At 43.4% G+C, this 24730-nt stretch overlaps 1 protein-coding gene across 6 annotated transcripts in view; it reads left to right on the top strand.

The window, feature by feature from the left end:
- Nucleotides 1-1783: 1783 nt before the first annotated feature.
- The window catches only part of LOC124430070 (E3 ubiquitin-protein ligase RBBP6), a 28793-nt gene continuing 5846 nt past the window's right edge, over nucleotides 1784-24730 (top strand). Inside the window, exons 1-8 of one of the 6 annotated variants that reach the window (XM_046976124.1) lie at nucleotides 1784-2383; nucleotides 19838-19981; nucleotides 20777-20921; nucleotides 21008-21094; nucleotides 21201-21327; nucleotides 22246-22986; nucleotides 23165-23176; nucleotides 23283-23603. In XM_046976124.1, coding sequence (XP_046832080.1) covers nucleotides 2244-2383; nucleotides 19838-19981; nucleotides 20777-20921; nucleotides 21008-21094; nucleotides 21201-21327; nucleotides 22246-22986; nucleotides 23165-23176; nucleotides 23283-23603 — 1717 coding nt within the window. In that variant the 5' untranslated portion in view covers nucleotides 1784-2243. Of the gene's footprint in view, nucleotides 2384-8628; nucleotides 9057-19837; nucleotides 19982-20776; nucleotides 20922-21007; nucleotides 21095-21200; nucleotides 21328-21595; nucleotides 21827-22245; nucleotides 22987-23164; nucleotides 23177-23282; nucleotides 23604-24730 lie in introns of those variants that run through there. The other 5 variants (XM_046976130.1, XM_046976126.1, XM_046976125.1 and 2 more) reach the window with 5 other exon arrangements.

The following is a 24730-nucleotide window of genomic DNA, read 5'->3' as shown; positions in this document are numbered from 1 at the left end:
TTACGTATTCCCTCGTTATTTCCTTTCGTTCGAATGAAAATCGGAACGCAATTCCGTAAGAGATCGTACGCGATAAGATGCCTCTATATAACCGTCTCTATCTCACGGAAGTCGAAACGCTCTTTCGTATTTAACGTTCTCGGTTATGAAATCGATGAGCGAACGGACGAGTGCCCAAGAATTAAATCGACGTCCGCGCGTAATGATTTTCAACAGTCTGGGTGTATGCACCAACGTCATACGTAACGATCTTTTCGACTTTTTATTTTTATATGGTACATAGAGCTTCCTCATGGCGCATGCAAATTTCGTCTACATACTTTCACCGTGCCTATCCGCGGCTCGTCCCGTCTCTCTATCTCTCTCTTTCTCTCTCTATCCTCTTTGCATTCCCCGTGAAATGAGCATGCGTCCACGTATCAGTCCACTTCTGTCCATTCCAAGAGACTTTAGACGAGAAGAAAGCAGATTGTACGTCAATGCTAAGTGTCGTTCATGTCGAATTTTATTAATCGTAAGGAATATTGCACGGTACTCTTTTTACGAGTTATGCGATCGTATCGGCTACGTGAGAACGAATAATGCTCAAGAACAATATGATCGTTCGCGATAGGAACAAGAATAATGTTGCTCCTAACGGTCCTGGCAATAATAAAGGACGATTTACCTTTGCTAGTGGAATATAATTCGATTCTCTCCGTGCGTTGCGATAGATAATATCGTATTTGTGCCAACGAACATATGTATCGATGTAATACTATTTTTATCCATAATTTTCACGTTTCAATGGTATTACGTGTCGTTCGTTGCAATTACGCGAATCTCTCGTTTAATTCTCCAATTCGCGTTCCTATTCGCGACGATATAGAACGAAACCTCGACATACATTTGTTCTAAGAACAGTTATTAACCTTTACCGTTTGTGCAAAATACGACATGTAAATCGAATGGGCAAATCGAATTTAATTAAGCGGGTGTCGTTGATCAACGTTGTCATAAATCAATGGAGCAAGAATTTGGCAAATTTTCACGCGTATATTTTCTACTCGTCGTGACCGATGAAGTTACTGATGAAAATTTTCAAGTAACGTGCGAACGATCACGTAGCAAAGCATAGAGATATTTCGTTAAATAATGCCGATTCGATAGAAGGAAAGTGCGGACGAAAGGTCGTTCTCACTGTTTTGGCCAGACGGTCGCGTTGCATGGCAACAGAGCCCCAACGATGGTCCTGCGATGGTTCCCCAGCTCCTAGCGGTCAGTGCAACATAACTGCACTTGCTTCTCCGCACCGGCCGGACGTATTGCTGAAGTTCACGACATTACCGTACGTCTTCCTGCGCGAGATCTCTCTCGTTCGTTCGTTCGTTCGCGGGTGCGCACAACGCATCATCAAGCAGAGATGCAACAGGTTGCGCCTGGCGGCGATCGAACGCGCGTGCCTTAACAGGACCGTCTCGTATATCTTCTCGTTTACGTGTACCGCGCGTACACATACATACGCTCGATCGCATTTCCGCTTTACCTTACCCCCGACCACCTTCCTCGAATATCATCTAATGCAACGGATTATTCTCTAGCCGGTGAAACTTGCCTGTAGAAACTCGCAACCTGCTTTATCCCATTTCTTCGAGCACGAAAATCGATCTAGAAAAAAGACAGAGAAAGCTAGAGAGAGAAAGAGAGAGAGAAAGCAAAAGAGAGAGGGGAAATAAGAAGCGAGTTAGAAGAGCGAGGGGAAGGGTCCCCGAGCAGCGAGACCGCCGTAAAGACGATGCCATCGTCATTTTTGTGGGGGTCATTATCACCGAGCGCACTCGCGCTCGTGGTAAGATCGCCCGGCGCACCGTTCAGTACAGTTATAACTTTGCTACGAGCCTGACGAGACACTCTCGCGAGTCTTCTCTCTTCTCTCGGAGGTCGCGCCTCGACACGCGCGCCTCGAACACGCGCGCCTTGACACCCCCCTCGACACTCCTATCCTTATCTTTCTCTTTTCCTAATATCTACGAGAAGAATAGAAACTGTCAATAGTGTGCGATCAACGGACCGCGTTCTTCGAATGTTCTTAGAGTATCTCTTTGTTATTTTCTTCGATATCAGTGGTGGATCGAGTGAAAAATCAAGATCGATCGGTCTTGGAATCGGCCGTTTCGATTTAAAAAAAAAAAAGATCGACATCGTTGGAACATGCGGCGGATCGTTAGAGGATCGTAACAAGATACGAGAAAGAGAGCAGGAAGATGCTGTGCCTTAAGAAACGAAGAACTTATAGCTTCACGCAGGGTACCTGCGTGGATCTTCCTCGGCGCTCGAAGAAGGACGCTGCTCGTTACGAGGGGTCCTTGAACATGGCTATTACGACACTGCCACGCAACAACAGGTGAGTCAGCTTTTCGATTAAAAAGCTGCAGCTGCTACCCGGCTTCTCTTTCTCTCTCTCACTCTTTGACTGTCCGTCCATCCATCTTCTCCAGTTCTATAATAAAATCGAACGTTACTCACGATTATGAGTATTTGGTCGCAATGATCGAAAGGAAAACTAAATTAAAGAATAGATAAATTTGTCCATTGATCGAGATTATATCTAAAATAAAAGATAAGAGCGTTCTCGTTCTGCTACTTCCTTCGTGAGTTACGAGTTCGTACGCGCGAAGGACGTGCGGAGGTAAAAGTAAATGGAATCGTAGCTGACCAAGCTCGCTCCGACAAGTGGAATACAAACGTCCTACGCGCGAATATATCTCCAATGAATTCTCCTCGTTCCGAGGATATCGACGTCAGTGTTGCGAGGAAAGCTATCCGCGTGTTATTGCATTTCTTGCTTTAGAACGAAATTGTCATCGTATCCTATTCTCTTCCTCCATGGTTAGGAAAAAAAAATAAAAAAATAAAAAATAAACTTGACAATTTTACTCGGCTTCCTTTCCCCTTTGTATTTGGCATAAAGTTAAACGGAATTGTCCATTGTCGACGTAATGCGTTCCACATTGTCCCACGATGCTATCTCTTGATCCTGCTTTAAATATGAAATCCAGTTTCCAAGTTTTATGCGGTACGAGTTTTACTCGCCAAGCGAGCCTCGATTTTAAACCGTTAACGTTTAATTGTCCCCGGTCGTCTTCCTGTTTTATTTATTCTAACGTAACCGTTAACAAGGAAACATACATTTTTTAGAGTGAAAAAGATCTCGATCGGTTAGTCCGATCTTGTGTTGTTCAATTTTTATTCCACAACTTCACGTGTTATTTTTACTTTATCACTATTCACATTCTGCGTACGGATATTGTCCATTTAAAAACAATTATATGGACAATTTTTATAATATCGCTAAGGATAAGTACCTAGTCTATGACTAGAATTAAAGGAGGGTGAGGGTGGGAGAGAGAGAGAGAGAGAGAGAGGGAGCGAGAAATGCAGTTAAGCGAGTCGGTTTCCTGCTTTACGTAAAAGCTCGCCGAAGGAAATTTTCACGTGTATCCCAGATAGACGCGTTCCTTTCTGTCAACTTATTATTATAGAAAATCTATCCTTTTGCTTCCTAGTCTTAGATAGAAAAGAAAGGAAAAGAGATCCCGATACTGATGATCCAGTAAGATGTTATTAATAATTTATTGTTAATAATTTGGGAGGTGTATGGTATTTTAGCAAGACGATCAGCGAGACGCCGTTGCTCAGGTGGAGTCTTCCCGAGTTAGGAATAGAGAGATTTGAATGCCACGCAGTCAATTAGTCGTTGCTACCGTTAGAGATGGACGGAAAGACAAGAGAGGAACGAAACGAATCGTAATAGCGATATTACCTCGAGAACTCGAAGAGCCGATTAGTGCTTCTTCTTTCTCTCTCTTTCTCTCTCTCTCTCTCTCTCTCTCTCTCTCTCTCTCTCTCTCTCTTTGTATTCTCATCCTCCTCGTTAACATCCATATTCTCAAGGCGTCGCGAGTAATTCTCTACGGTAGCATTGTTCGATTCATCGTCCTCGTCGTATACGTAAAGCGTATTATTATATCAATTTTCCATACCTGTCGTTGATCCTCGAAACGTAGTATCAATGTAGCTATGCGAATAGTAAAATGTAAAAAGTACCAAATTAGGAGGAGATACCACGATTACGGTTTATTTCCTTGGTCGAAGAAGCGAAGCGTCATTTCTTCGTTGAGGTTCCTTTGAAATCGTGTCAGCGGTCTTAATTGCAACGGAGGAAGCGTACAACACGGCTCATTTCGCCTTTTGGACTTAATAAGACGGGACGAGACGAGACGAGCAACGTTATTTGCTCCGAGATTTACGATAAAGGCTCGTCGTAAATCGAATAACACAAATTTAATCCTTCCAACGAGATCCTTCGTTTCATTCTCAATGTTCCATCGATGTTCGATCATGAGATTTCCACGCAAAAAGAAAAAACAAACAAATAAACAAAGAGAAAAGAAAAGAAAAACCATAAATTCTCAATGGTTGTCGTTGGATCCGAAAGCAATTCCTATAAGAACGTTCGACCGTGCAACTATGTCCAGGGCTGTCAAACTGCCTGGTGGCGGAAGCGCAACGCGTTGCATGTTGAATAAAGGGACGTAGGAGCGATGCTCGTTGGCTGGCGTACACCGGCCATCTGCAATTTGCGCTTTTGCCAAGCTCGTTTCACCGCTCCTTCGCAGGCGTGGCACCGAGCACACAAACTTTAGCCTCGCACCTATCTCTCTCCTCCCGGTTACTATACTAGAATTTAGATTCGTTGGACGCGACTAAAATCTTAACTCGAGTAAAACTCGACGCAACCCAGACACTCGTACTCGAGATATCCCGATGCACCATTATTTTCTTGAAACTCTCTTAAGTATGGATCAATTAAAATTTCTAACAACGAAAAAATACTGAAAGCTGACGGATTAATAATCGTCCCCTGTAAAAACGGGTTTCTTCGCTTAACGTTAAAAGAACGACTTGTTACAACTAAACATGTGTCTCCGTAGCTGTCACCTTCGTACATCTTCGTAGAGGAAAATTGCATAGAGATCGTTGCGGGACCGCAAGAAGCAATTTCGTCCGTGAGACACGTATTACCTACTTTACCGGTAAATTATCGTCGTACAATTTTAACTACTCGAATGGGGATTATTAAAGTAACGTTTACGCGATATTTTGTTCCACATTCGCAACTTGCTTCAGGAAGAGATCGTCTAAACTGGCACGTTCTCAAATCGTAGGATACGGGAATGAACATTTCATTTTTTATTCGTTCGGTTTACTCCGTTCGATCGGTTTCTTCCACGCAAACCACAAATGGCCGCGATGATAAGCCGCGATCACCGTTCGAGGCCGTTCAGAAAAGCTTTTACAACGTAGGCGTAGGTCGCGAGAGTACGCAGAAGAATCGCGTTACGCAAGTGGTAGGGGCTTCCTTTTTTTATCTCCTGAATGATAATTATTTATAATTGCAATTAATTACGGGCATTTGCCTACGGTCTCATGCGGTCTCAAGACTCCGTCTAAGGAGTCGCGTTCGACCATGAGAACGACACTGTTCTCAGACAATTTGTCGTACGCGCATAGGTGAATAAGCGCGCGCATCCTTATCTACATAGCAGTAGATATGTATTAAACACTTTGGGACACGTCCTCGTTATCCTCGAGAACGCTGTCCTCGTTGTCTCTGTCTGAGACTGGATCCTTTAGAAAACGAGGAGACATTTCCTCGAAAGTTCGCTCAATTGTTGCGATTCTCTCAATTATTCGTTCATTTGATCGAAGCGTCCCCGTTTCGGATATTCTTTTCGATTATATTCCTTTGAAAATCGTCCTTTGTCTCTTTGAAGAGAAAGAAAAAAATGATATTACGATTGTCGTATATCATACCTATGCAGATGAGATTGACGAAATTGTTACGCCGGAGATCTCGCTTCGTGACGAAATCTCATAGAAATCTCAAAGCGATATATCTTGCGAAGAAACTCGAGGAAGTTTCGGAAGCATCGATAGTCGCCGGATATATGCTTTCTAACTTTTACCTTGTAAATCGTGCTTGCAGGACGCATCTTTTCTACCATCATTTCTACCTCGTAAAGTCTCATTCATATCCCGTTCGTCCTTACACGTTCGTTTTTTGTCACTCGTGAACCCTCACATGTATTATCATTTGTTAATAAGTTTCTTCTCAAAGGGGATTGTTGAATTCAACACGTTCGACATTTTTCTCTCTCTCGGGATAATCTTGTGAAGTGACGTTCAGGGTGCCCCTGCAACGCGATTACCGCACATGCATGGCTACTATAACGCTTGTAGGTTCTCAGGCGCTACACGTATCTATCTATTTCTACGTCTATTCTATTTCTACCATCTATTTCTGCGAACGAACCGAAAATCAACATCTACACTGTTAATAATTATCTTTACCCTTAAGGATGAATAGGCAAGAGAAAAAAGGAAGAAGAAAAGTAAAAGGAAAAAACAAAAAAAGAGAAGCCTTAGTCCAGGCCAGAATAAATGTCTCCCTCGTTAAATTTGTCGCGATAATTTTAAAGAGAATCAGATCGTGGAAGACGAGAGATTTCGATCGGCGCTTTCTTCTTGCTCGATCGTGCTGATGAGTGAGCGCAATTCAGCAATCTGCTTTGCTCCTTATTGCACGCGCGCACGAGAGAGAGAGCTATAAAACGCGTTTGCTGGCGCGCTTTCGACGAGCAAGCAGATGTTTCTACCGGTCTTTCGACACGTGATCCACGTTTCCAACGGACGTGCCGCGCCATGTGCGCGACCCTTATACAAAGCACCCTTATTGTCAGTAAGTATAATAATGGTCTTCGTCGCCGCTTCATCTCCAAAAGAACGACGAAATTTTTCCAAAGCGATCGATGCGTCGCAGATTTCGCATCGCCGTTTCTCGTTTAGTAACCATCCAAATGAAAATTTCTATCGATCTTAGGCATTTCAAATCACTTTCGACGCTAAAATTAGGGACCTCAGTCAATTGACAATCGCTTTGAGCGATTCGCTATCTCCTTGGATTATTTCTTTCTTTTCGCTTTTTTCTTTCTTTTCTTTTTTCCTTCTTGCGAAAGACTATTTCTCGAGGAACGATATCGACGATCAAAGTGGGCTAACGGTACGTTTTTGCGAATCATCGCTAGACTTTTCTCTATGGCTGTTGTTCGGTTCTTCAAGCGTTCATTTAGCGTGCGTCGAAGGCATCGTCGCAGAAGAATCGTCGCTTGAAGACCAGTCGAGAAGAATACTCGTTATCGCCATCTTAGAGATATCTTAAAAATGATGGTTACGATTCGCACCGTCGGCAGGAAAATATCAGGCCATGAAAACGCTCGGTCCTTTCCGCATTGGCGCACCTTCATGCGTCATTGTTTCTAATTTTTTGACGTAGGAAGCGTGACTGGTCTCTGCGAGAGCACATCGAATCGGATTAGCAACTTTTATCGCGGAATCGTTTCACGTTCCACATTGAAAAATATCAAATACGAGAGAGACCCCGAACGAGGAGAGATCGAGAATATCGATGCGATCGATTATCTCCTTCGTTAACGAAGTACATTAACGTTCGAGAAAGCATAATCACGGTCTCCTTAAAGAGCGGAAGGATAAAGCATCGGCTAATCTCGTGTTAGCATCGACCAACGCAGGGAAATCCGTCCGCGTTCTCGTACGAGAGAAATTCCGTGTCGGCGAACCGTTAGATCTGCCACCTGTGTCCAACGTCTACGGAGAGAGTGCTCCTTCCGCGTCTAGGTCTTTACCTATAGGTAAAAGGACGTCTATGACATAAACCTATACAATATTATACTCTATGTATTGTTCCTATCCCTCCATATGTTGATAAATACTTGGACGCATTCATATCGTCCGATCGGATATAAAGTCGCGGCTTCTCTCTTCTCTCCTCTCGATTAATCTCGATTAATCTCGATTTACGACGATACACCGCGAGCATCCTGGTCTCTGACCTTGAAATCAACCTCCCCGTCGAGTTTTACCCTTTCTTTCTCCTTCCTCGACAACGTTTCGAGCCGTAGCTCGAATCATAATTCTCAAAACTACATATATACCTTATTCTTATTTATATATTGAATATCCAGACGTAGATCCAAAAGTAGCTACATGTGGTAGAGATCCGATCTTATCCGTTAATGGAAAAGCCACATCGTCTTACGAATACTTTCTAATCGATATTGATAAGCTACGATCGTCTTTTTCGATTTATCCATTTGTCCCGATCTATTCATACGATGAATGCGGTAATTCTTTGAAAAATGACTAATACGATTTCGGCTTTTCCCGGTCTTCGGTCGATACAAAGCAATAACGTAATATATTCCTCCTTCCTGGACACGATCCTTTAATGTTTTTCTTCTTCTTCTCTTTCTCGAAAGATTCTCTTATCGATCAAGCGAATTTCTAATTCCCTCGCCGTCGTCCTCGCCGTCGTCCTCGCCGTCATCGTCGTCGCCGTCGTCGACGTCGTCGTTTTTGCGTCTCTCCGTTCTCCGAAGTGTTCGCTCGAGCGAACCCGAACGCGGTCGAGTGCCGACGGAAAATGCCGAAACATCACGAGATAGGGAAGTCATCAGGCGGAAAGTACCGAAGCTTGTGCTCGTACTCGCGCGAAAGCCGTTACCTGTCGGCGCGGCGGTCAGTCTCGCGCGCACTGCGACAGTTTGTACGAGTCTTTTGTTGTGGTTGCGTTACATTTCTGAAAACGCACGCGCGCGCGCGCGCACCAACGCGACACACGCAGGCGCAAGCGTGACAGGTGTTTCTCGTTTTTTCAATAAGATTTCTCTCTCGTTTCGTGTGCGTGCGCGCGCGCGCGCCCACTCGCCCGTCTCTCTATTTTTCCTTGCAATTCCCGTTCCTAGACTTTTCGTATGTCCGTGCGGAAGTGGCGCCGGCCTTAGAAACGTAGACTTCCGCGAGTGGTGTAGTTGCTGGCCCAAAATCAAAGGCTAATTCATTAATAATCGTTCCCGATATCAACAACGATATTTACCCAAAGAGGACTCTCGTGCTTTTCCTGCTCAACATGAAACCAATAAGAATTTGATCGCGAGGTAAGGTGACGTTTATACGGTTTTGAATCGTATGCGAGACAACGGCGAAATTTCTTTCTCCTTTCGTTCGTTCGTTCGAACACGCGAACATGTATTGCGTAAGTCGATAAATTACATCGTTTTCCGTGAACACGACGAACGTACACGACGTTTTTCATCGTTCAATTTCTTCCTTTTCATTTCTAAGGTACTTATTTATTAAATGTACCCATCGCCTTTCTTCCTACTCGATAAAATATTTGTCGAGAGAAAATTTCGTCCATGTTATCTCGATTCGCATTCAACGACAGCGAATGACTTTACGAGCTTATTTAAAGACAAATCTATGTCGTTTAGAGACGCTCCACGATATGACGATAGATCTCTTATTATTATCTCTGGAATTTAAAAAATGAGCTTACATCTAAGTACAAAAGTCGAGTTTTCTCGCGCCATGTTATCACGAACGATGGTTTTTTTGGGATAACGTCGTGTCAGAAAGGGAAAAAAAATCCGCCTATCATCGTACTTTTGATCGTACCTATTTCTTCTCAATTTTTTTTTGTCTACATAAATGTGCGCGAACGGGATCGTCTTTATCTCTTATTCCTTCTTACACGATAACGTCCGATTTGGATCGGATCGAATCGAATCACGGTTTCAGGAAGAAAATGATCTTACAAGATAAAGGATAAGTTCGATACTTATCGTACGATTCGCGCGTCCCGACGTTGACTCAGCCAACGTCGACGTACGAAATATTTTATTTCAAAGGAACGTACGTATTACAATATACGTATGGAATTTGATGAAATTCTTTAGAGTCGATCGTTGAGATTTTTGCTCTTTATCTTTTGTCTTCGAGATAACATTGATGGTACAATTCAATTTTATTAATCATCGTTCGAATTCACCTGCCGTATACATTTCTTTTACGATAGAGTCGATCGGATTTGAGGACGAGTCGTTCGAAAAGGCACGCCCGTCTTACGCGTGAAAATGGCATTTCACGCTCGTTGCCGGCCAGTCCGTTAACTCCGCGAACGTGTTTTTAATGACGAGACTGCCGTCTGCTCGCCGACGAGAATAATAATTATAAAATCGTTCCGGCGCGATGGACTCCTCCTCGGACCGTTCCTTTTTCTTTTCTTTCATTTTCTACACTTCCATTTCGTATCACACTTTAATTCTCTTCGAGCAAATCGAAGAAACCGGTATAATGCTTCGCTTCGTTAGACAATCGCGGTCATCTCCTATGAGTCATTTTTATCTAGGTATTGGCGCGCCATCGATTAATATACTTTCGCCGTCATCCAGCTTTTCGTAACGTCAGGCATACGAGTGCATATCGTCTGGCCTTGATTCGAAAATCTGGTCCAGCGCTCTGTTGACGATCATTTTGCGATCGAGGGGTAGAGAGAGAGAGAGAGAGAGAGAGAGAGAGAGAGAGAGAGAGAGAGAGAGAGAAAGAGAGAGAGAGAGAGATCTTTCCTTGATCCTCGTTTATCCGTTATTAAAACCATTGTTTACATTAGACACTCATTATACGTAACGGAGAGATAAGAAAAGTACATAAAAAGAATGTCAAGTCGAAAAGAACACGTTACGTCGTACGCACGAAATATGACTACGATAAGACCTTTCATCGAATTATCAGGGAAATTCTCTTGAAAAGAAGAGACTCAGCATCCTCCAACTTCAATAAGATAATATTTGCCGTCCCGATTTTACGCTTCTGACGTCAAGAAAGGCAAAGAGGAGCCGTATTTTCCTTCTCTCTCTCTCTCTCTCTCTCTCTCTCTCTCTCTCTCTCTCTCTCTCTCTCTCTATCTTATATATTCTCATTTTTTTCATTTCCTTATCTCAACCATCCGTTTTTTTACGCACGTATGGCACAGGTAATGGCGCCACATTTAATGGCGCGCACGATCCTCGTTCTTTTATTTACAACGTCGTTCTCCGCCTCGTCTTACGCGAAATCGATAAATAATATCGAATATCGAATATTGAATATCGATCGGAAAGCGGAACTCGGTGTTCGATCATTATCCTCATTCGTATCTAACCCATGCCGCGTACTTGCGCATACATTTCGTAGCTAAGTTTCCTTTTTTTAAAAAGAAGAAAAGAAAAAAGCGAGATCGCTCTAATCGAAAATAATCCAGCAGGAGTAGCTCGTTCGTCTAGCTCGTAAAAGCCAGGAGACCGAATCGACCGTACGGCTTTAATTAGAGTCGCGTTAGTCCGCTTCCGCTATTTCATGCTTGCCGCAAAATAAAACCGTTCGCGTGCTCCTCCGAGCGCTTATCCCTATTTTTTTTCTCTGACATTCGGATATGAGAGCGTTTCGAGAATCGCCATAAACGAGCGACGAACGTTTCTCCTATCACGGCGATTTGTGACATTAATGACAGGCGTGAGCGCGAAACGATGAGCAAAGACCGTAGTCGAGCCGAGATGTAAACAGGATGCCGAAGAGTATACACAGGAAAAAGAGAAAGATGGGCGACGACGATGAGTGCGAGGATTATGCGAAGGTAGCAAGGTCGTTGCCACGCTGAGACCGAGTCTTCTATCGAGCCGATACCCTTCTCTCTCTTGCTTCGCCGGCAAGGTCGTTGCCATCGAAGGGAATATGCTCCTTTTTCTAAGCCAACAAAATTCGCATTTCTAGTCATACCAGTCTGATCCCTGTCTATCTTGCGATATATATTGAGCAGACGAAGAATCACGAAAATTTCGAGGTTGACGAAAATAACGGTCGTCGGTTGACGCGACAATATATATGATCGTTTACGACATATAAATTATACGGAGAGAGACGGTATTACGTGTTAAATTGATTCGAGCATCGAGAGACGAGTTAATCCGATTGACTTAATAATAATACATCGAAACGAACTTACTCGGATATATAGCCATGTTTCTTTGGGTGACTTCTTTAACGACGATAAACGCGAAAGATGGAAGGCCCCATAATCGGACATAAAAGGAATTCTTGAAAGATCTCTATAAGGAAGTGAAAACGAGACGGGGAACGCGGACGACAGAGAAATTCATTAATAAAACTGCACTTGTGGGATATACGGGCGAGCGAATGGCTTGTAAGAAGGTAGGAGAGAATCGCGCGTAGGTCAGGGTCGCCGCGCGCGCGCGTACGCTCACGCATGTGTCAGAGGAGAAGGGAAAGCCAAGAGATAGGAAGGAAAGGTGGAAAAGGAAAAAAAAAAGAAAAAGAAAGAACAAAAAGAAACGTTTGCTCCTTACTAGAAATAGTCGCGTGCTAAACGTCGAATGAAAGTTAGACGAATGATAGTGGCATCGATGGTGTCGTTCGGAAGATTTCTCACGATCGGACAAGAGGAGGAGCGCGCTATGGCTCGAGTTTTTCATCGACTCCGAATGAATGACCGAAAAAGTACCTTGAAAAGGCACGACTGGTCAGGTCCCACGCCAGCTGATAATTGGCTCTACCGTTTAAAAGACCAAGCCCGTCGACGATGAGATGAGAAAAGATAGCCCCGAAGAATTCGACCAGGCCGTCACTAAAATCTTCTTCCCTGGCTTTATAATATAAAAGCGTTACTCTCGTTGGACAACGTCTTTCATTCGTTAAAAAAGTGAACAAGTATTACTCGACAACTTTTCTCGAATAAATATTTTATTGTAAATCGACCGATAAGTATTTTCGCTTCGTATTCTTTTGGAAAACGAATGCTTCTAGAATAAACGTCGTTCTTTGACGATAGAAGAATGAAACAGAATGAAAGAGAACAAAATTAATCTCAGTCATTTTCATAGTGGAACAAAAAAAGTCAACGTTAGTACGACGTTAAACGCGTTTAAACGAGGACGTTTTCGGACGTTAACGTAATTTACGATTTACGCTTGAAATTTTAACACCGATAATAAGACTATTGTCGCACGTCTCGAAAGGCTTTAGAAACGTTCCTTATCTACAAAGCGATTACAATTTTTCTATCGTCGACGACGATAACGAGCAGCAATAATGAGGGAAGAAAAGAGTTGAAAAATTTGCAGGTAAAAAATCGCAGCAGCGATTTCTTATCGATGTATTTCCTTGTTTGTCACGATAATAGCAAGTAAATAATAAGTAATAATAAAATGCAGTGGCAATAGTACGTAAAAACACGTTTTGCGGCGTATTTCAACACCTGTCGTATTATCTTTCGTTAAATTAATCATAAAGCCGCGTAGAACGATTTTAAATTGCTGAGGAAGAAAAGTTTGGATAAAGTGATATTTAGCACGTATCGTGTATAAGTAGCCGTTTATAATCGTTGAAATCGTTAAACGAGATAAACCGATGCTCCATTAGTCCTCTAATTAGTCGGAGAGTCCGGTCAATTAACGTTCCCTTTCCCGGGCGCAACCCGACGACGATCGCATTGCGAATTCGAACGTGTCCAACTTTTAATTTTAAATTCGCATCGCGATACTTGTTCTCGTTGCTCTTGTATCGTTAAGATAATTCGATTACGAAGAGGAGAAAGAAAAGGAAAAGTTGATCGATCCTAGATATCAAAGACGTCGTTGTTACAAGATAACGTATAACATGATCTCATTATTCGCATTATTTCTACTCGTATGTCTTATACCAAAGTTATTGATAGTCTTATACCAACGTTGTTGATAAACAACTCTCCTCTCTCGGGCGAATGTCTAAAAACGATTTGTATTCTCGTATAAGCCTCGCCGCGTACTTACATCGTACGTACATACGTAAGGCGTATATACGTATAGGATACATTTCTCCGGCGTAGCTTGAGAAACGAAAAGAAAAAAAGAACGTTTACACTTGCTCAATACGAATGTTTATCGTTAATATCGTCCACGATTCAAAAAATTGACCATTTTACGGGGCAAGAATGCAAGAACTCGGCTTCGTGCCGTAAGACGGATTAAGTAATATCCTACGCGGTAACAACGAGAGTACACGTAAGCTTACGTAAGAACGGAGCTACGCGTAATTCCGCGTCTGTATCGAGAGTATCCTTCCTTCTCTTCGACTCGCCATCCTTCTCGTGCCTTTCACTCTTTGACCTTTCCTCCAATTTTATCAAGGTTGAAACGAGCTTCTCTCCTCTTTTGTTTTATCGATAAGCGATTCCATACGATAATTGCTTTGACATGAATATTTGTTTCAACGAGAAATCATATGGACGACGCATGACGGGAAGTTGAGGAGAAGTTGGATTGCTCGTAGAACAAGCACGTTTTCGTTTCTATCCAATTTGCCAACGCGACAACTCGCCCGTACTGTTACGGTTAAGCCACCGTTAAGCGCGTGTGAGCGACCAATAGAGATAAAGATAGAGAGAAGAGTCCAAGTTTTTATTTCTGCTTGGGGACTCGACGGTCGGAAGCCATGCAAATTCCACGACGTACTCGGTGGATCTTCCTTCACGAATCGTAACAGTAACTCGCGAGTCAAGAAGCGAATGGAAGCGGCCATTGGTCGAACGCACTCATCAGGATTGCCGTTCTACAGCGTGAAAAGTACTCTCTCCTTCTTGTTCTTCCTTCGTTCCGCTAGCGATTTCTACATTTACTTACGTGTTTTAGATAATTCCACGTAATCGTTAATTATTGTACCTGACGATCCTACGCGCGTCCATTCTCGTTTGACGATCCTTCGCGGTCATTGTCGATCGCGTTAAAATCCGAGAGAGCAGCCCGAAGGGTGTAACCTAACGTGACAAGCTTTCTCTAAAAGAAAATTGCATATAGAGCTAGACCGTTCTTTCTGTCCTTCTTTTTTAAAACAAACGAATTTGGAAGGAATCCAATGCTCGAAAAGAGAATGAAAATGAATGACGCGTAAAAAACAGAATAAAAATGGGTCGGAGAGAAGGACGTAACGACCGGAGGACGTAACGTAAAGCACATCGGAGGAGAATGAGAGGCAAAGCTATTCTATACACCTACCAACGGCCGTGTACGGCCTGACCTTATGTCCCACTCCGTATAAGCGTGTCTCTCTTTCAACTAATTTCAACTAAACTCTCTTCCGCGAAGAAAGCTGTTACCTCTCTTTCGAACATTTTCTTTCTGCCTCCGAAGTAAATAATCCTGACCTGTACTTTATCACGTCTTTCGTATGTTTTACGATTATTTAATGACACGGTTAAAAAGTAAAATTTTCTAATACCAGAAAGCCGTAAAGTACCTACTCGCGTTACGTCATTCTCACATTTTGATAGATCGTACAGTTAATACCGACTGACTATGGAGATTCTCGACGGAAGAATGAATGAGAACAATTTAACGCTATACGGGAAAAGAAGCAAGTTCGGCCACGTCCATTTACACACTTCCGAATCTTACGCTGTCTTGCGCTTGAATGGGACGGTAGCGAGCTCTGTTCAAGGCCAGGCCCGCGACCGTCCTTTGTTTTGTTTTGTTTTGTTTACACGCCCTCTCTTTCTCGCACGCGTTATATACGAAAACGTATGTGCGTAAATTTACATTGTCTATACGACAATGAAATTTGTTATCGCTTGCAACTACGTACGCATATTTTCTCCATTTCATTTTGGAATAATCGAGAAACCGAGTTGGCGATGATAGAAAATGTCGGACAATCTCTTTCTAATCTTCCGCGTTCCACACGTAATCTCGCTGGAATCGACGCGACGAGAGAACGTTTTCCTCGCAACGCAAAGAGATAATGAATAATAAATTTGATTATGTAACCGGCCGATTAAAATTGCAAGTATTTGCATCGGAGGAAAAAAGTTGTATGGTGGAAAGGTGGAACGAAGAAGAGGAGACTTACTTACGTAAGTACGCGTTTATCGAGCAACGAGGAAAAAAGAAAGAAAAAGAAAAAAGAAAGGAAGAAAGAAAGAAAGATAAATGGAGCTTCGCCATGGAAATCGTCCCGACCATGGCCTTTCGAACGAAGGGGGAGGATTCGTGTCGCGTCGGTCGTCTTGTCATCGGCGTTTTAAAGAAAAAGAAAGGACAAGGCGACGACATTGCAAGGTTGTTGACAAGGATGTAGTAATCTTTTCGTGATGCAATCCGACTTCCTTCGCGGTTTTATTCCATTTGAAATAATTCCACTCTGAAATAATAACAAAGATGCGGATCCTCCTCTAGCGTCGGACTCAGTCAAGAGCGTACGCATATTCCTTGGGTATAAAACTCCTCTAGAATCAAACGTCCTTCTTTATCTTTTTTTTTTTGTTTCTTTCACAACGATTTATATCTCTCGAGGCAATAATAAGCTTTCTCTTATCCCTGATCTGCCGTTGGCAGATCTGTCGCGATCGCAGCGGAATTAAGATATGACAGCGTTTATAAACCGGTCCTTAAAAATAATCGACAAAGCGAGAAAGATCAAACGACGATTTGTACCTCGATAAACTTTGATTCTTTCGATTCGTCGAAAATCTTCCTGCCATCTTGTACCCGATTTACCCGATTCTTTTATCCCTACTTTTCATTCCTCAATCGCATCGAAGAAAGCAAAACATCCAACTCGTCAAAGTTACGTACAAAGTTACGTGTACTTGGTACGCGTTACGTCGTCTACTACTCCCACGACGTGCGTTCTTTGCCAACAAGGATTGCATAATCGAGGAACGAGACAAGAGTCTCGTGGAATGTAACATAAAAATCGTTCGCGAGCGATTCTCTCGCTTTGATGTGAAAGAAAAAAAGAAAGAAAAAGAAACAATTTGAAAGATAAGACGTATGACGAACTAATAAAAAGAATGAATATAAAGATAATCCAAAGATGTACGCGTCTTTGGAAGTACGTAAGTAAGTAAAATGTCTCCTGCTTTGGTTTCGCGCGTCAAAAAGGTAAGAAGAAAAAAAAAGAAAAGGAATCGGCTCGTTGCCCATAGCAATCTGGTTAATTAAAGAGAAAGTGGAACGAGGGCCCTGATCGTTCGACGTTCGTCGTTACGAACGCCGACGAGCGACGACGAAACAAACGATCGGCAAGCAGGCAGACCCGGCTCTTCTCTCGGCAACTCTCCGATTCCCTCGGAACGTTTTTTCAAGGCCGTCTCCTCCGCTTCGTCCTCCTCGTCGTCGTTGTTGTTGTCGTCGTCGTCAAATCGATCTCCGAGAGCGGGCTTTTATAGAAAAAAGATCAAAAGCGGCTTTTAATCGTTCGACTAATTGCAACTCGTCTTGGCTTCGTGGTCGCACGCAGACGAGAGACTCTTCTTTTCCAAGAAGAAGCATACGCGTGGCTTTTCTCTCTCCCTCTCTCCGGAGGAGGCTGCGAGGAGGTCGCGAGCAAGGCCACCCGGGCCGTTGCCCTCCTGAGCTCGATCTTGCCTCTTGCATTCGCTCGGTCGCTCGGTCGGTCGGTCGATCTACGATACGCGTGCAGGCTTAGAGATATCGTCCATCGATAGGATACGCAACCGATTCGTATCACTTCGTATCTGGATATACTCGTATGCCATTATTACTCGTATACGAAATGTCGACGAAACGACATTACCTACTTGGGATTATTTCGTAGCTTTTGTAATACCTGTTCTCGGCGACGTAACGAGTCGATCGCGCCAAAGATAGGATCCGACTTTCACCCTTGTCGTTCGATTTTCTCTTATTTTCGTCGAATTTTTATCCTCCGACCGGAACAGATATTATGTCCTTTATAGACATAGAGTTGGCATATTGCGTAACGATAAGTATACGCGGACGTCGGTTTGAAGGTTTGCGTTACGTGGATTCTTCGTTTTCCGGCCGAACAATCTGCTCGGAGTGAAAGCTGAAATTTTCTGGGAACGTTCTCCAAGAAGAGCGGCCTACTCCGTGTCTACTCCGTGTTAATTCTAAAAGAAAGGCAAATTCATTTATATCAAACGAATATCGAATTCTTCGAGGTCTAAAGAGTTTGTTCTCCTCTTCTTATACGCCACATACGACGAAGAAAAAGGAGATCGTAGCGAACGTAGAAGTTGGATTTTATCCCTTTAGAGTTTCTCTCTAACACCAACTTGTGCAATCGGCGTACGCGTTTGCCATCTCTACATAAAATCTTATGTAATCGTCGTCCCAATGGCGAAGAAGAAGAAGAAGAAGAAGAAGCGGCACAAGGAGAAAAAAGAAAATGCAACAACCGTGAGGACTTTCGTCGAATCGCGCTTGCGAAATTGCGATTCGATTCGATTCGAATTCTAGCCAATTCGTATCTGGTTTTTTTTTCATCTATGAAAAATTCCTATGTGGCAGAGATAAAACGATCTCTACGTACGTAAAATGGTACAATAACGATATTTCCTTCGGATTGTCATTTGATTTTTATTCGAAAGACGAACTACCGAAAAGAATGCTCGGCTCGAAATCAATATCGATTTCGTAGTTGGTTTGTTCGGCCGAGCACGTTCCGTTCGTTCTTGGTCTTCTTGGTAAGGTGGTCACGTGCCCGCCGTGAACGCGCACATTCGCGAAGTCGTGGCGACGATCGACGAGAGAGTCCAAGAATCGAACGATCGGAATCTCTCGTCGATCGATTCGAAAAATATCGACTCGCGCATTCAAATCTCTTCGAGGAATCCTTATATTCGAAGGGAAAGGATGTCTCCTCCTTTATGACGCGGAGGACGTCGTGGATGAACGTGGAAAGATAATGGAAGGAAGAGAGGGAGGTATGCGGTATCTAAATCTGTATTCGAGACGTTTACACAATTCTAGACCGTTCGCGTGCTCTCTTCTCTCTTTCGCATCGCAAACGAACCGACTTTTGTAGGGGGATCGTCGAGGAGGAGGAGAAGGCGAGGAGGAATATCGCGCGCGACGAATAGTTGGCGCCCGCGACCAACCTGCCAAAGACCTAAGCACGATCTAATTTCTATAATCGAACGAGTCTGTGGAGAAAGTCCAAGGAGTTCTGGCCAAGTTCCAGAAACTTTTACAAGTGAAATTTCAATCTCTTTTTTATTTCGTTATTACATCAAGTAAGATATCTATACCTAGTTCGTCTCGATGCTTTGATCAATCGAGGAAAAGAGGACGCTCTTACCGATGGATAATCTCGACCGGTTTTGAGTGAGGACGACGGCGGCTATAGGAAAACGCGTGTACGTCCACGTGAGGATAAGTTACAAACACCAAGGAGAAAGCATGTCCGAGCGTGCCGGAGTCTGTTCAATTCTAAGAGTTTACTAAGAGAGACCGATCGAAAGTACGCACGTTTTCTACCACGAGGTTTCCATACGCGTATACATACGTTCGTACAGCGAACGACAACATTTCGTCGAAGCGTTGCGTCACCTAAGACAGACCATCCGCAATTGTTCCTGCGAATCTTTTTTGATTGCGTATAATTTGAAAAAATGGCATAATTAGTAGAGGGTTCGTAATTGCTACGAAAACGATCTAATCGCTCGAACGTTATCGTATCTCTTGTAATCGAAGATTATAGGATGAGGAGCAATGGTGAATCGTTCCTCCTTGGGGGAAAAGAAGGAAAAAAAAATAGAAGGAATCATGAAAAAACTTTGCGAGAGATTCAGCGAAAGGAGCCTTCGAAAGGAGGTTGACGCGTTTTTCCCGTCGTCGATTCTCGAACGAATAGACGACGTCCCGCAACGAAAAGTGGATCGCTACGCTTCTTTCTCCCTTTTTCTTCGTTCTTCCGTACGCAGTCGTGTTCCGTTCGCTGAAATCGTAAGGACCGATCCTTACGATGAAAAAGAACAAAAAAGAAAAAGAACAAAAAAGAAAAAAAAAAAAAGAAAGACAAACATTGCAAAGCTCATTGTAAAGAAAAAAAGTAACGCAATTTGTATTTGTCCGTCCGCTTTTAGGAGCAGGGAGGAGAGGCCATCCGGAATGGTTCTTACCGTAACCGAGGACACACCGGCGGATATGCTGGCTGGGAGTATGGAACTTCTGGTCCAGCTTCCGCGCGAGCATCATCTTAACGCGCAAAGAGTCACCGTCCAGAGGAGGTAAATTATTGATAATTTTCATCTGATCGCTGCTCCTTAACGAAGTGCATTGTAGAAATCCTTCGATCGCTCCTAATTAATATGCTAATGGCGGCGTGCTCGCCGTAATAGCTCCCCACTTCGTTAATTATGCGGATCGTTATCGGCTCGAAGCTCTGACGTAAGTCAACCTTCCTTGAGACCGAACTCGGAGAAAAAATTAGGCTAAACGCGCTATAAGCTCTCCCTAGACGCACGCGCAGAGATCGCGTATATAAGAAAACCATCGTCGTCTTTATAGCCGTCGTAGTAGCTCGTAAAATAATTGACATTTAACGTCTACATTTACGTAACGATATGTAATAAAAATTTAATTGACCCGCCGGTCAACGACGGTAGTTGGATCGATAAAAAGAGAGCCAACCCAGACGACGAGGATGTGATACCTTATGATTTCCTCCGTAAAATGATGATAACGCGCGTTGTCGTTGGGAATATAACGACGTCTTGATGTTCTTACGACGTTCTTCCGACGAAGAAAAAACAAATGATATAAGCAAGTAGTAGGTGCATATACCTGCATACGTAATAATGAAATACGTATTCGATTAGCGAAGCTTAAGAGGTTATGACTTCTTGAACATATTTACTTGTATTATGCATTTTAACTGCGCAATATCTGAATGAATAATCGCGTGTATTTCTTCGCTCACTTCAGAAATTGATTGAAATCGTTTGCATTTGTCAAAGCGTCTCTCTCTCTCTCTCTCTCTCTCTTTCTCTTTCTCCTACCTGTCTATCTATCTCTGTTCTTAGTACTCCGATGATGGATCTTCTCGTTCAAATTGCAACGGCCCACAAATTGGCAGCTTCGAGTTACACCTTGCAAGCGATCGGCGAGCGTGGGTTAGTTTTACCTCATCAACCGAACACGCCGATAGGAGCACTCGATGCTCTTCAGGTAATATCAATCGATCGGAGTAAAAAATATAGATGCCTCGATATGGAAGAGGCAACAAGTTTTTTTCTATCCTTTCGTCGTTTCAGGTGAAATTACTTCCCAAGCAATGTGCGTTCGTCCCGAAAAAGGTGAAGCCTGCGAATCAACCTTTCGAAACAACATTCAGATTGCAGGTAAAAGGCATAATTTTGAATCAGGCTATTTCACTTTTACCCTGAGATTGAGAACATAGTTCGTTGAAGAAAAAAAGGCTCTTTCTTTCATGACTTTCTTATTCAGGTACATTTACCAAGGAATCAATTGTACGTTTCAAGAGTCAGTCCGAAAATGAATCTAGGTGAAATTCTGAACGAAGTGTGCCGTGAGAAGAATCTGGACAAACACAAGTACGAGCTACGTCATCCGGGTAAGCGCGAGTGCACGTCTCTACTTATACATATGTCTAACGTTAATTAATAAGTAAAAACGTACGGCAACGCGATCGAGTCTTGCGACATCGATTCACACGTTTCGCATCCTTTTCGCACGGATTACTAGGTTTTCGTCAAGACAGAAAACGTTCTTTATCTTGCTGAGAAAGCGAGATAAGAGCCAAGGCTTCGATATCGATATCGGTTTCTAACAAGTCCGAGTTTATGTTTATTAAAACGTTATCGCCAGTGACAATATCGTCTGGACTAATTAAACGCGCCCAAGTAACGACAAGCGTCCGTTCGACAGCGTACTCGTTAGCTTCGTTCAATTCTCGTTAATTAACACCTTGCCTGATAATAGTGATCGACGCGAGACGAGCATCGTGTATATCTCTTTGGTATTTCTATCGAACGATTATTATATTTTACTCGTACGTTCGTCGCTTCGATAAACTCGTCGCTTCTTCGAAAGATATTTCTCTCGAGACTTTGGTGAGTATATCAAAGATATGTCGTATATAAATATTTTAATTTGGAAAAAAGTTCAACGTCTCCTCGTCTGTCATTCATCACGTCGCGTCGCGTCGCATCGATTCTCTAAGTACGATTCTAAGATTTGCATAGTAATCGTACGGTTTCTTCCGAAGCCAACCACGCGACAGCGATCGTACGCGTAGCAATCCAATTTTCTTCAAATTTTCTATAGCTTGCGATTCGGCGAAATATCCCGCAATCTTAATTTAATAAGTTGCTATTAAAAATGATGATCTCGCTGATAACGTCGAATTAACGTCGGATCTTTAGTTCCGAGTTTTTAGACGGTTCCAAAGACGATCGTTGACGCGTATATTTTACTATCAGGTCATTTCACTCGTTACGATCGATGTTAAAATATATCATGTGATTTGCAGTGAACTTGGAAGAAATACTGGATCTATCCCTGTCCCTTCAGGACTATCATCTGCAGGAAGTAACGCTTTACGCGAAACAAGGTAGAACGTTGGGTTCCGCTTTGAGCTCGCAGGACATAATGGCTCTGCAAAGGCAAGAAGAGAGACGTAGGCAGCAAGCGAAGCAGAGCGTCTTTGGATTCATGTTTAAAAAATCAAAGGAGAGCTCGTTGAGCACCGACAGTCTAGAGGGTCGAAGCGTGTCACCAGCGAGAAGCGACGAAACTGGAAGAAGTGCCAGTCCGCTTCAACCACCTACGAGACCTCAGAGAAAGAGGAGACTCGCACCGAAACCGCCTACCTCTTACGATCAAGAACAACAACGGGCTACTACGACCACCGGTACGATACCAACGACGACGATGAGATCGGCGGCGGCGGCGGCGGCTCCAGCGGCGACAACGACAAGGACGACAAACGCGGAATCATCGATGAAAGAAAAGATGCTCATCGGTCACAGTCGAAATAGCAGCGATAGTTCGGGATATCACGAGGCTTCCGTGTTAAGTGACAATCCAGATTCGGCTGGACGACTCCCGGAAACTCTACCAAGGAGAAACAGAACGCCTGGTACCAACGAGATCCCGAGAAAACTCGTTCATACCTCGCAGTCGAGTAAAAGTCTCGGTAATCTCGCCGTAACCGCGTCCGGTGCCTCTCTCGATCGAGCCCTCAGCAGCTCCTCCCTCAGCAGTTCCACCGGTAAGACCATTTTCTCGTCCTCTCTTTTTTCCCTCTCCCCACCCTCTGCCCCCGGCCCACCTCCCTTTCTTTTTTACTTATTTTACTTGAAACATCTTACCGAACGTACATACGTACGTACATATATGCTAACCGGTTTCATCGCGATCTCTCTTTTCCTTGCCTACGTTGCGAGCAGACTCGAATTCAAGTAAGTCTCTTACGGCAAACACAGCGAAAAATCTTTATCCCTCTGCTGACTAATCTTTGTTATATTACGTAGAGAGATAAAGAAAATCTTTTCTTCGTATTCGCAGGTTTGAAGAAGAAACGTGCCGCACCACCTCCACCAGTTTCGAGGCCACTCTCCGCAGCCATCTCTAATCAAGCGTTAGAACGTATCGACGATTCCGAGGAATCCTTGACTTCCGATATGGATCCTTCGAAGCCACCATCGGACATCGGTGCACCCTCGAAGGCCTCCTCGGACATCGGTTTGAGCACGATTCTTGTCCTTGACAAGACCGATCACCCGGAGATGATGAGAAAGGAGAAGAGCAATTCGATTCGAATGGCCGATGTTAACGCGGTAGAGGATCCTCCAAAAGTAGAGAACGCTAGAGTAGAAGTTAAAAGAGGTAAGCTAGCGCGTAGTCGCGACAGCACCGTTTATAATTACTTAGCCCCTTATAGTTTCGCAACTAGAAAGAGCCTGGAAAACGTTTACGAAACGGCCGAAGGATCCGATCAAACTGTCGATTTGGATGAGGCAAAGCGTCGCGCTAAAAACGAATTCTCTAAACACGAAGTCGATAATAACGATTTAATCTCGACTGAGCAGGAAGTTCAAAAGTCTCGAAGTGACTTGACGGAATGCGACGACGGGAACGTCATCTCGATCGGAATAGGTGAAAACGATCAAAGGTGGTGCGTACCCGACGAATGTCGTTCGAAAAAGTCATCCGCCAATAGATTGATCAAGATGGAGGCGATTGTGAATTTGGACGACATAGAGACGGATATAGAGGCTATGCCAGAATGTGGTATACTCGAGACCAGATACAGCCCTACGAGATTGCACGTGGACAATTATATATGCAGCGAAAAGTGTCAGGCTAAAATGTTGAGGCACAGTATGAGTTTTCAAAATTGTCCCAGGCTAAAGGACACGAGGATCGTTAACGCTTACGAGAAGACTTCGGTCGTCAGCTCGCGGAGTTTTTGCGCGCATTTAAAAGAGTTTAATCCGTCGAGTAACGATTCCACGAAGGAATTGTCATCGTCCGCCGTGTGTAAGCAAACACCGAGATTGGGAGACGTGAAAACGACCAAATGTTACGACGGTTCCATCGTCTCGAGTCAAAATGATCTTGGTTATACCAACGGTAGCAGGAACAATTTATCGCCTCTTAGTAATCTTCAGATTTTTGCCATATCGACAAAACCGTTGGACATACAAGTAGCTCCGATCGTATCTATACCGAACGACATCGATAAATTACCTTCGTTGCCTATCATACAACGTTCGAATAACAAATTGGAACCGGAAAAGAAATTGAGCATTTTGGAACCACCGCCGCCGGGATTGGTCAGTCGTCAAGAATCAAACGAGAGTTGGAATCAATTTTTGATACAATTGAATTCTATACTTGAGAGTAGGGCCGGAGAATTCGTTTAAGCGCACGACAAATCATAAAATTATATAGATTGTTTCGCTTTGACGGACGAACGATATATCATATTTCCTTTCTCGTTCTTTTCCCTT

The sequence above is a fragment of the Vespa crabro genome, chromosome 17, assembly GCF_910589235.1.
Source record: "Vespa crabro chromosome 17, iyVesCrab1.2, whole genome shotgun sequence".
Taxonomy (NCBI): Eukaryota; Metazoa; Arthropoda; class Insecta; order Hymenoptera; family Vespidae; genus Vespa; species Vespa crabro.
The sequence above is the reverse complement of the archived record's forward strand: the minus strand, read 5'-3'. Positions and strand labels throughout refer to the sequence as shown.